At 41.8% G+C, this 13327-nt stretch overlaps 1 protein-coding gene across 4 annotated transcripts in view; it reads right to left on the bottom strand.

Moving 5' to 3' along the window:
• Window positions 1–13327, bottom strand: part of MAP4K4 (mitogen-activated protein kinase kinase kinase kinase 4) — a 137714-nt gene that overhangs the window by 34328 nt on the left and 90059 nt on the right. For all 4 annotated transcript variants that reach the window (XM_081003346.1, XM_081003347.1, XM_081003348.1 and 1 more), the window contains exons 7-13: window positions 12656–12786; window positions 9467–9521; window positions 8847–8925; window positions 7230–7405; window positions 6233–6305; window positions 4862–5072; window positions 556–717 (exon numbers count right to left, since the gene is read on the bottom strand). In XM_081003346.1, coding sequence (XP_080859472.1) covers window positions 556–717; window positions 4862–5072; window positions 6233–6305; window positions 7230–7405; window positions 8847–8925; window positions 9467–9521; window positions 12656–12786 — 887 coding nt within the window. The remainder of the gene's footprint in view (window positions 1–555; window positions 718–4861; window positions 5073–6232; window positions 6306–7229; window positions 7406–8846; window positions 8926–9466; window positions 9522–12655; window positions 12787–13327) is intronic.

Raw genomic sequence — 13327 nt, 5'->3', positions numbered from 1 at the left:
ATACTATATTAAGGCATTTGATTTGATTTTTTACATCGTGTATCAAATTATAATTTATTTTAAGCAGGCAAGGCTGATACAATTTGGAAAACAGGCCCCTATTAAGGCATTTTAGTGTACAAGCCTGCAATATATATATATGCACAGTTTGATTTTGGCATTTGAAAGATCGTAGCAGCACAAAACCTAAGGCCCATCTTGCCTCAGTTTAATGAATGTAATGGAAATTCACCCACCATGTCAAGCAATTTAAATGCCATAGCTCTGTGTAATAAATTTCCATATGTGCTAGAGCGAGTGACTAAGAAGGGGAGTGAAGAGCCAAATATAATTCAATATAAAGCTCAGCTTCTCCAGCCTTCTTTGGGTGTGTGTGTCCCACCCCTAAATAAAATTGTATTTTGAAGCCATTAGGTGTGACATATGCAACAAATATTATTTTTACATGCAATATGGATGTTTCTTTGACCACGCAAGGCTTCCTGCTGGTTTTCTTCAATATTTCGTTCTGGTGGGGAGGGAAATCATACTTAATTCGCATTGTTTCTGACTTACCTGCTCTCTCTCTACTCTCCTCTTTTCCTCCTCTGCTCTCCTTCTCTCCTCTTCTTCCTTGCGCCTCTTTTCCATTTCCTCCATTCGTTTCTTCTCCTCCTGCTCTCTCCTTCTTTGCTCCCGCTCTTGCTGCCTCCGAGCCTCCCGTTCTCTTCTTTGTTGCTGTATTTAAAATACATATATATTGTGATGTATACAAATGTCTCACCTCGCCCAACTCTTAAATCAACCAAGTTCAGCTTTTTATTTTTCTGTCTAAGGATACTTGAGTTTTTTGCAAAAGCATTGGTCAGATTTGCACCTCCTGACCAGAACATCCTTTGGATTTCCAATTCCCAAATTTTGGAATTAAATTATTGGCCCAATACAACATCAAAATGCAGCATATCTGGAGAGAACACACTATAAAAATGTGTATTTTAAGATATATATTTTTCAAAAATGCTATTTATATACAGTACATATTTAAATTTGAATTTCTGTGTGGATGTTTTTCTAAATGCACATTAATTTATATACAGCGTGAAACAAATCTATGAAGCAATACATGCAAAAGTTTGTTGTTGTTGTTTAGTCGTTTAGTCGTGTCTGACTCTTCGTGACCCCATGGACCAGAGCACGCCAGGCACTCCTGTCTTTCACTGCCTCCCGCAGTTTGGACAGACTCATGTTTGTAGCTTCGAGAACACTGTCCAACCATCTCGTCCTCTGTCGTCCCCTTCTCCTTGTGCCCTCTATCTTTCCCAACATCAGGGTCTTTTCCAGGGAATCTTCTCTTCTCATGAGGTGGCCAAAGTATTGGAGCCTCAGCTTCAGGATCTGTCCTTCCAGTGAGCACTCAGGGCTGATTTCCTTAAGAATGGATACGTCTGATCTTCTTGCAGTCCATGGGACTCTCAAGAGTCTCCTCCAGCACCATAATTCAAAAGCATCAATTCTTCGACAATCAGCCTTCTTTATGGTCCAGCTCTCACTTCCATACATCACTACAGGGAAAACCATGGCTTTAACTATACGGACCTTTGTTGGCAAGGTGATATCTCTGCTTTTTAAGATGCTGTCTAGGTTTGCCATCGCCTTTCTCCTAAGGAGCAGGCATCTTTTAATTTCCTGACTGCTGTCACCATCTGCATGCAAAAGTGGCAGATACTAAAAACAGAGTGATGCATCAATCAAGTTTAAATGTTACTTCTCAACTTGAGGTTGGCTTCCATATAAAATCCCTAAATGATGCTTGCTGGGCCAGTAACAGTTTCTTACCCTTACCTACTTACCTACTGTGAGGATAAAATGAGAAAGGGGAGAACTATTTATGCCCTCTTGCCTCCTTGGAGGAAAGGTTTACAATAAATATTATAATAGTAAGTAATATTATTGCCACTAGTGCAAAAATGCTGTGTGTGATTAAAAAGTTGATCAGGTGGCAACATCTGCTCCAATGTTTCCTGGGACAGCTTGGGAAACAATGGAGCACTCCTTCCTGTTTCAGGAGTACCCCAATCACCTATCAACAGCAATACACAAATGAGTGAGGAGGTGCCTTGTTCAGTGTAGCTGCCAATGATTTTGCTGCTGGTAGGAGACCAGGTTGGACTTGCAGCTCAGAAGTCCACACACATAGCCTACAAAAAAAGGCCCTGCAGCCCATGTCAATACTATTATGAACTGCAGGACTTTGGGGCTTTTCCTACAGGCCCAGCTTATGTTGCTGCTTTGCCTAATATCCAGCCTGAATAGTTCTAGAGAACACAAGAATGTATTGTCTTAAGGAATGGGTTGTAAGACATGTATTGCAGAAGTTCACCAGGGTCTTTGTTGGATTCTATCTCAGTGCACAGCCAGGGTTTCTCACATTCAGGGCACACGCTCCATTTAATATACCACGTTGGCTTTCAAACTCTTATTTAAATTCTGAAAAAGAATGCATTTCCAATGCAACTCTGCAAAAAACCTCTGTCGAATCCATCTGGGTGTGTGCCAGTATTTGGAAAGCAATCCCATATTTTAAAAGGGCTGGCATTACATCCCCAGAAACTACTTATTGTATAAAACATTCCTGTAATCCCTGTCACAAAACATATGGGAAAATGCTATATAGATAGCCTTAAACCCACTACCCAAAACAAAGCAATCCATGGCTTTTTTACTATCAATATTCAGTCCACTAAAGAACATATGCAAAAGGACTTCAAATATTTGGGGGGAGGGGGGAGAGAATCATTCAACTTCCCTTAATTTACTTTATTGCATTGCAACACATAAGGTGAATTGAGGACACAGTCCTCAAGCAACTTGACTCATATTTTTTCAGTTTCTGATTTGCTTCCTCTTCTCCCTAAATAGTTCGTTTGGTCAACATTCTTCCAAGAATCACTATTAGTTATCTGGCCAAAAAGATTCTAAATAGTTTGAGCATTAGTTGTTCTGTTCTTTTTCAAAGCTGAAGTTTTTTCCAGTCAAATTTTTGTCAGTTAACCCAGTAATAGGTTAACACGACAATTCAGGTTCAACAGAATTCAATAACATGTCTTATTAATACTTAATTCTTCATGGTACATTGCCATATTCTTAAAACCATGACATACACTCGGGAGAGAGCCCTGAAACCACAGTTTCCAAGTTGGAATGTCACTGGAAACTGTAGTTTAAGAAACCACAGCATCTTCATCAAAACCAGGTGCTCAGGCAGGGGGAGGAGAAGGGCGAAGAGGAATTGCTTGTTCCTTGGCCAATAAATCATTGTTTGTCATAGTGAAACCATGGCATCTAAGTCGGGCCAAAGTACAATCAAACTTCTAGAAACCTCTGCCAGTTTTAGGCTAGTACATCCGCTGTCTCTGAACAATTGTCATGACATCCGGCAATATGAAAGTTCTATCTGTAGTGTTTAGTCTGTGACAGCTTCATAATAACTGAATGCCAGCGTCAAAAAAAGCACTCATCTGTGAACTAGCCCTCAGGTAATTATTTCAGTCTGCCGAGTCTTGCTGTTTGTGTGAAACTAAGACAAGAATGATTATATAAGAACTTCTAAAAACAACAAAACTGTCTCACAAAGCAGGAAAAAGGCAAACAATTTAAGGAAGCCGTTGAGCGCCTTGTAAACATCAAAACTAAGTGAATGATCATTGTTTTTCGAGACTGGAGTTAGGTGAAAGTAGGCAACACCATGTTTTTCTAGGGCCCAATTTGAGCACTGGCAATCTTGCGTTTGTCAGTGCAGAGCATCCTGCCCCTAGCTCCTGTGTGAAGAGAATGACCCATCTGAAGCGGAGCCCCATATCTATGTGAGAAGCCCTACTGGAATCAGGAACTCCCGATTGTGCAGAGCTCCAGGTCAAATAAAAGCCTTTACCCACACAGGTGCACACATGATGACTTAGTTGTTACATAGAGTCATGCCCTTTTTGTGAAAGGGGTGGGGAGCGAGGAACTAGATGTGCCCTTGCTCACAGCTGCTGTGTTGAAGGAACACACCCCAATTAGGCTTAAATGATGAACACAGGCACCAAGTTGCGCCCGACACTGGTAGGGCTGATGCTGTCTGCGTGTGACGACTGTTGCATCAGGAAAGGCCGGCCAGGCCTCCTCTCGATATGACATCCATGCGCCAGGATGCATTAGTCTGCATGGCGTCTCCCAACGCTGCGCAGCCCAGGGTGACATCCTGCCAGGCTTCCTCTGCCCCCTCAAGATTGGGGGGCTGAGCCCCTTCCCAGTGGACACTGGGGGGCAGGGCTGTAGAGGTCTCAGCCCCACACAGCTGGCATGCCTCATGGTGGATAATCCAGCAGGCAGATATTCGTTACTTTCAGCATGTTTAGGCTAGGATTACATTTTGTGGGTTTTGTATCACGTCATCATATCATATTTGATGCATTACTGTATTTTAATATTTTGTTGGAAGCCGCCCAGAGTGGCTGGGGAAGCCTGGCCAGATGGGTGGGGTATAAATAAATAAATTATTATTATTATTATTATTATTATTATTATTGCTACTACTACTACTAATACTACTACTAAAGAAATGGCCTGATAGCCACCAAGCTTTAGCACCCAATTCAGACACTGCAGTACAGAAAGGAAGCTGCAAAACAGGCAAATAAAACTCCCCCTTTGGCTTGGCTATTCCTGATCATTAGACCTATTGCCTCAATCCAAGTACTCTAGCATCAGAAATGCTACAGCAGGAGGTGTTTATTCAGGGGCTCCAGCATTTTCAGGATCTTAGGAGAGAATCTGTATCCTTTGGCCCTTTTAACAAAAAGTGAAAAGAGTAGACTTTTCCATTCTGGCCTGTTTCTACCTCTTCTAGTCTCCTCCTCTGCTCTTTCTGCTGTTCAATGCGCTTTTGTCTCTCTGCCAGCAGCTGTCGCTTGTATTCCTCTTGCTCTCGGAGCTGCTGTTCCTGTAGCAGCTGTTGTCTCCGAAGAGCTTCAGAACGTTCCTTGTTTTCCTGCTGCAATCTCAGGAAATCACGTCTGAGGGTAGATTCTCCAGGCACATTAACAATAGAACTGTAAGGAGGAGAGGGGGGGAGTTATTAAAACCCAAACAAAAGCCAGTAAGTAAATAACTCATGCATGCTGCTGGGAACTTTTTCATTTCACATCTTTCTTTGATTTCCCCTGGGGAGCACTAAAATGTACAGTAACACTGCAGGAGGGGGGTTGGGAGTGCCAAATCAGCAGAAATCAGAATGTAGTCAATTTTCTCCAGAAGTATGAACAAAAATCTGGGTGTTTTGCTTTCTTGTTTTTAAGGGAAAGTGATCTCTCTCTCTCTCTCTCTCTCTCTCACACACACACACACACACACACACACACAGCTGGTTCTTAGTAATCTCCAAGTTATTCATTGCAATGTCTCAAGCATCTTTATGCTGTGAGGTGCTTATCATATCCCAAGACAACGTATTTGCCTAAGCTACCATTTGGTATGTTTGGTATTTCGAGATCTTTCATATTGAGCAAACAAACAATATTTTACATTTCCCCTGCATGATGGGAAATGAGGTCATTGCTTTGCTTCTGGTCATGTGACACTGGAACACTCATGTGCCATTGTTGCAATCATTTAAACATTATTCCATCTACACTCTTGTGGAGAGGATTAGGCCAAGACGAAGCGAATGAGCTTCACACCTAAGCTGGGATTTGAACCTTGGTGAGCTTTCTGTGCTCAAATAAAATGTTCCAAGCTGCCACACTCTCAACTCTAAGGTGGATGGCAATCCTAACAGGGGTTCAGGACAAATGATAAAATAGATTCCCACCCGCCACAAACACAAACACACAGAGAGAGAAACTCCTTATTCTACACCAATCATTACTATTAAGGATTCTATCCCTGCCTTTTAAGAGTAAGACCTCAGTGTCATGGAGGGTGGGGCTATCAAAGGCTACGAGCCACGTTGCCTATGTTGTACCTCCATTGGCACAGGCAACTTGGCCCTTTATACCTGCTGCTGGGAATTAAAGCGGGGAGGGTGCTGTTACGCTCTAGGACCTGCTTGGTGGCACCTGTCCGGCTACTGTGAAGAGGATGCTGAACCAGACGGGCCTTTGGTCTGCTCTTGTTTTCTTGAGTTTGGTGATCTTGCAAACCAGATGTCCACAGAATTTTTAACTGACCCCGAACATTTCTCTGTTGGATCACCATGTTAGAGATACACTACCTTGGCTCTCCTTCTTGTTCAGGCACTTCCTCTTCCTCTTCTTCACTTCCACTATATTCATATTCAGTTTCATCTGGTAGGAGTGGGGTGGGGTGGGGAGAATGTGGCAGGAGAAAACAGTCGTGAAAACAATTATCCCGCAATGTTTAAACCCCACATTCCAAACAGAACATAGGAGTTCTATGCAAAAGCTGTTTTATCAGCCAAAGCTTTGGGAAAGCTCTGAGATAATGATAATAATAGGCAATTTCACCAACATGAGTTTTTTTTAAAAAGCAACAACAACTATAGTAATGATGTGAATTTTAGGGAGGCCGTTTTAGAAACCCCGGAACGCCGAAAACCCGGAAGTAAATGCTCCAGTTTTCAAACTTTTTTGGAACCTGAACGTCCGACGCAGCTTCTGCTCGAGTGCAAGAAGCTCTTGCAACCAATCAGAAACCACGCCTCAGTTGTCGAATGTTTCGGAAGCCGAACAGGCTTCCAGAACAGATTACGTTCGACAACCAAGGTTTGATTGTATTCATTAAATCATAACATGCACCTTGTTTTTCCTTAAATTATAGGCAGGGAGGGTGGGTGTCTTACTGAGAAGGCAGCATGAGGGAGGTCTGATCTCTTCATTGTCCCACCATGTTTGGAAGGTAGATTTTTCCTCCCCATGAGCTATGGCTAGGAGCCTTAGAGGGGAAATTCCCCGTGGCTGCCAATGGCTTCTAGCCATGCAGAAAGTTGGGATTGCTTGGGATCATGATGAGGCACTGGAGAAATAAATCTCCCCTCCCCACACCCAGTAAGAATCGATCCACCTGTAACCTGTAACTATTGAAGGGAAATCAAAATATATACCTGCATGCTATGTGTTAAGTGAGCATCTAGTTTGGTCCTTAATTTGTAATCCAGAACACCTGAAATTTTCTATACCGCTCTAGAACAAACATTAATACTACAACATGTACACAAACACTGTGGATGTAGTTTCAAAAAGATCACATACCCTTTTCGCCTCTCTTCTTCTTGGTTCTGTCTATGTGATCTTTAAGCTGGATTCGGACTTGCCTTTCATTTGGCTGATCGCGTATAAATGGATGTTTTAAAAGCTGCTCTGTAGAAGGTCGCTGCATATAGTTCTTCACTAAACAGCCCTCTATAAAACTAAAGAACTTTTTTGACCTGAGCAAAAAGAAAATGACACACATTTCAAGTCATTTTGACAAAATCAGAATTTATTTAGCGAGGTTCACCTTGCATCCTAAAAAGTGGCAGGACCAATTTCTGACAAACAAATTTGGCTGAATGCGACACAAAATGTGAGGGCAATAACTTCACAAGGAAAAGCAAATTATATTTGCATGTATCTAGGAACATTAAGGATCTTAGGGGAGTCATTATCACATTTTTCTAACTCAGTAACAAATGCAAGCAGTGCTATACAAATTTAGAGAGTTATCTTTCTAGAAGTAACTGGTAAATAAGTGCCTGGTTCAAACTGATCCTATTTTTCCTGGGGAAATAGCTTTAAATTAGCATGGGTCCCCATTCTGGCCAACCAATCAAAATAGAGATCCTCAGGAACATCAGGTGCACATGATCAGGCAGTCAGTCATTCTCTCTCTCACACACACACAAAAATTCAACAAAGGACAACTCCATTTAATTTCCTTAAATGTAATTTATAAAAAGGGTTCTAAAACATTAGCACAAGAACTCTGCATTCCTGAACATAACTAGAGTCACCTTGAGGTTCTCAGTGGCTATCAAAGTTATACATAAAAGTGGTTTGGCTTAAAAATACAATCTGATAGAGTTAGTGAATTTCTGTCATCTGGTGAGATGGATAACCATACCATTCGCTGTTTGCAATTATTATAGTGAAAGACTTCATGAATTTTAACAAATACCTTCAACATGGAAGCCAGGAGTTGGGTGGCATTTGCCCACACCCTTATTATACGTTGTGTCATTTTCAGCTTTGCAGAATTTGTCAGCTTAACAAGAAGCTGGTGTCAACCATGCCTATTTTTTGTCCTTTATTTTAACGTGTAAGCATTGTTAAGAACCATTAAAACTATATAATGATCTCAGCTAGGGCTCTCACTCAGCAATTAAGAATTTTCAGACACCTGCGAATTATTTTTCAGGTCTTTAGAAGTAACACAATGGCCACTTTTGGACACTAAACCTCAGTTCAGCACTACATAAACAACCCTAGCAACCTGCTGGGCTTGAATACGAAAGCTTTTCCTGGTCATTTCATCCCAACCAAGGACCACGTTTAACACCACCTATGGTTGGTTTTAGCAACCCAGCTTTATAATTCACAGTTCCCATTTTTCTTATTCTGAAACTCACCATAGTTGTGTTAAATCACGATCCTAAGTTTGAAAGTAATGACAAGCAACATTTAAAGGAAAGTGAAAACTTCTGAACAGCTCCTGAGCACAGGAAGAGGAGGAGAAAGCAGATCACACAAGCCAAAAAAAAGGCAAGGCACATTCAATGTAGCTGTGAACAGTGGTTCTGCATTATGTCCAAACGTGGCTTTTCTGTCTTGTGAAAGGGAAAATGCTGTATTACAACCAATACACAACTTCCCATTATAGCAACCACATACCATTTCTTAGATTTTAGCCGTGGAGGAGGATTTCTAGGAATAAGAAACAGGGCGCGCATTGGATGCATGTCGCAGAGAGCTAGAAATAAATAAGAAAAAAAAGCATTTCATTCTCTGCACCGAGGCATTTTATGGAAATTGCTATTTCTGATAACCCATAGAAACGGGGGGGGGGGGGAGGACTTGAGACTTCAGTTTCCTTGGCAAGACTATCCACTAGAGATTGTTCTTCACAGTTTACACAAACACAAAGCATTGATACTGCTGCAGCATATCTGTTTGAAGATCTGATGTCTCTCATCAGGAAGTTTATATGGATTCAATAAATCTCAGTTACAAGGTTTCTCCCATTGTTTTGTTTCTATAGCCCTAGCAAAACCACAAAGTAATGATTTGGCACAGGGCTATCTGGCAAAAGGCACTAGTATTTATAGTGCTTTATTTTTATGCTGCTAGAGGTGGTGGGGTGGGAATCCAAGAGAACAGAAATCGACCATTGTGCTTTCAAAAATCTCAAGTGTAAGCTTAGGTTACAAAGAGCAAGTTAAAATATAGGTTTCAGAATTTTAAAAAAACAAAAAAACCATCAGGCCAATAGAAAATGGATACATATCACTTACGTGGAGCACCTTCTGCCATCTCGATAGCTGTAATGCCACATGACCAAAGGTCACTCTGCAAAAAGACGCCATATGTTAGCAAGCACATTTATCCATTTTTCTTTTCAGTCTCTGATGCACTGCATATCGAATTGCGGAAACCTAGACTTTCCTTTTACCTTATTATGGGTGGGGGAAACAATACCCAAATAAGAATATTTAAACTGAGTAATGGAGAACTTATTGTTTAGCATCTACACAGCCAATCTCATGTGTTAAGTCAAACTCTGAGTAAGACTATGTTGAGGTAAAGGGACCCCTGACCATTAGGTCCAGTCGTGACCGACTCAGGGGTTGCGGCGCTCATCTCGCTTTATTGGCCAAGGGAGCCGGCATACAGCTTCCAGGTCATGCGGCCAACATGACTAAGCCGCTTCTGGCGAACCAGAGCAGCTCACGGAAACGCTGTTTACCTTCCCACCAGAGCAGTACCTATTTATCTACTTGCACTTTGACGTGCTTTTGAACTGCTAGGTTGGCAGGAGCAGGGACCAAGCAACGGGAGCTCACCCCGTCGTGGGGATTCGAACCGCCGACCTTCTGATTGGCAAGCCCTAGGCTCAGTGGTTTAACCCACAGCGCCACCCGACTATGACTATGTTGGATTTAAATAAATATCGCAAGGTGTTTTTTTCCTCCTTTACACCCCCCCCAACAAACCCCCATGTCTTCCCTCCATGAAGTAACATTTCTGGAATTTTTACAAATCAAAAACTTTTTGCTATTTGGTGAATGTAATTACATAGAAACCAAACAAAATTGAGGGGTGCTGACACCAACAGAAAGCAAATATGGAGCTAAACTAAGCTCAAGGAAGACTCCTAAAATACACACTTGAAGAGGAAGGCTAAAAAAATTACACCAAAGAGGTCATAGCCATGTTGCTTATTCTATTCCAAAATAAACATAGGGATGAATTTCTGGTTATAGGAGGCAAGAAGACTTGAGATGCTACTGCTGTTTTTCCATGGGCTAGTTGTCCTAAACTCCAGTTCCCTGGTATTTCCACAATGTTCTTGTAGGATGAGATACATAAAATGAATTTTTTCCAGGATGTTTGGTAGATTAAAGAAAATCTTAACATTCTCGTGCTGCCCAGAGATAGAAATGTCTCTGTCAGCAATAACAGACAGGAGATAACAATTATGGATGGAGGAACACTTTGATTTCCCAGAAGAGACCCACTAGGTGGCAATTTGAGGACACTGTGATAGCTAAAAGGACAACCTTATTCACCACTATCACAACAACTGCAAATTCATAACATTATCAGTGTCATAATTCATCTTCTTTGGCACATGAAGAGATACCAGGGCTCATTTCCTGAGGCCCTTCTTCGTGGGCCTCCTCCGTGAGAGGTCCAGAGAGTGGCAGCACGAGAACAGGCCTTTCCTGCCATGGCTCCCCATTTGCTGAAGGTTGCCAGCCAGAAACATTTATCTATAACCAGGCCGTTATATAATTTAACAATCTATGGCTGTGGTGGTGGCAGCGATATTGTTTTTGTTCGTTATTAGGGTAGGTATTCTTTGTGTTTTTAATATTGCTAACAGGTCTGTGACCTTTTGATGAAGAGTCGTATAGAAATTTTAATGATGATGATGATGATGATGATGATAATGCTCCCTGTCCACTTCTTCTGTCCTTCCCTTCTCTCACACATTCTCAAAATCGACTGTGTTTCAGAGCACTATGATATACCTAATAAAAATAGTATCTCGTCTTATGTAAGATCTTATTCTCAAAGGCAATTAAGGATTTCAAGTTCCCAAGCTTTATTTAGATTAATGCACTGTTTCTAGCAATGAGAATTAAATATTTTATTCTCTTTTCTCCTGTGGTTGCCTAAGACGTGCTTAGAGATTTCCATAAGGCTGCTTTAAAAGGAACCTAGCTTTAAAGGGGAAGGAAAAGGAAACAAATTATGAAACAAGACCATTTAACCTTGATAGCCCTTAAAGGCTGAGGTTTGTTGCATCTATTGATGCTCAGACAGAAAAAGTCAAATAAGGACAAGCATCTCATATCTAATACCAGTTTCAGATGAACAACTAAACCATGGCATGGGTGAATGTTCACTCCCCCCCGCTTCCTCACGTTAGGGAAGAATGAAAGCTTCCTCTTAGAACAAATCACAGTTGCATGTTATGTCCAAAGAAACCAGGGTCTTAAACCACAACACAACAAACTTTGGTTTCTTTTGAAGCTGAACTTAAGTTCTCCTTTCACAGAAGAAGAAATGGAGGTGGGATGGGAGAATCATATCAACCAGGGGTGACCCTTGGCCCAATTTCATGTGAGCTGCACAGAAAGAAAGAGTGGAGGAAAGGAGAATTTAGGGGCACCTTCACATTTCCAATGGGACACGGGTGGTGCTGTGGGTTAAACCACAGAGCCTTGGACTTGCCGATCAGAAGGTTGGCGGTTCAAATCCCCGTGACGGGGTGAGCTCCCGTTGCTTGGTCCCTGCTCCTGCCAACCTTGCAGTTTGAAAGCACGTCAAAGTGCAAGTAGATAAATAGGCACCGCTCCGGCGGGAAGGTAAACGACGTTTCCGTGCGCTGCTCTGGTTCGCCAGAAGCGGCTTAGTCATGCTGGCCACATGACCCGGAAGCTGTACGCCAGCTCCCTTGGCCAATGAAGTGAGATGAGCGCCGCAACCCCAGAGTCGGTCACAACTGGACCTAATGATCAGGGGTCCCTTTACCTTTACCTTCACATTTCCAACACTGAAAGCCCTCTATGAAGAGTGTGAGAGAGGGGAGAAGAGAGTATGAAACTTGTGTGCAGACACTCAACTTTGACTGCCCATGTATTTATTTTCACTGTGTGCACACACACAAGTTGCACAAAGTCACACACAAAAATGGAAAGGTTGTCTTAAGATTGTCACATGTGGGTTTCATGCTCCTTCCTATATAGGAGTTTTGTGTGTAGGAAATGCACTGTTAAGCTTTATACTACATGCATTAATTTATTAGGTTATACTGTCTGTGCCTGCTTTCCCCTCCACTTAATCAACTGTAAGAGAAATTCCTTAGAAAAGAAAAAAAAGGGGGGGTCATGTCTTCCAGGCACAGCACCAATGATAAATACAGAATTTGTAGAACACTCAATACACCCCAACAACTATGTTAATATTTCTCTTACTCTGTAGTCATATGTAGCATCTGGATTTTCATCACAGGCAATAACTTCTGGGGCCATCCAGTAAGGCGTGCCAATAAAGGTATTTCTCCTACCAACTGTCCTGTCCAGCTGAGCACTAACACCAAAGTCCACTATGTCAAGAACACAAAAAAAGAAGAATCAAAACACACTGAAGCGAGATCGCCAGGATCACTGTAAAATAAATAGGTGTTCCGGCAATATGTTGCAGATATATACCAAGGCTTCTACAATTTGGAAAATGAGTTAAAATGGACATTTATACGGATCAGTGCTAGAAGGTATTCAGCTCATTAGTAGAAAGTAATCTTCAACATATCTCATGGGTTTACTGGCAAGATAGCATCCATATCAAACAAAGGACTGCAAGAACATTGTCCACAGAATGTTCTTTTCTATCTAGCTGCATGAACAAAGCCAAGTAAGTAGTTCCCTTTTTGAAGGAAGAAGGGTGGAATAATCAAGGGCCACATGCCACATTTAGCAGATTTTGCAATTACTAAATCAAACCATGGCTTAGCACAAACAAGCGAACTGTGGGGCTGAGAGGAGATTGTAGTCGCTTTGATTCTCACTGGTCACACTCATGCTGCACTGAGCTGATCCACCATTTAGCTTAGTGTGTCACCTGAACCTGGTCTCTCTCCAGACATA

Source organism: Podarcis pityusensis (assembly GCF_964106645.2).
Source record: "Podarcis pityusensis genome assembly, chromosome: 4".
NCBI classification, from domain to species: Eukaryota; Metazoa; Chordata; class Lepidosauria; order Squamata; family Lacertidae; genus Podarcis; species Podarcis pityusensis.
Note: the sequence above shows the minus strand (reverse complement) of the source record. Positions and strands in the feature narration are given on the sequence as shown.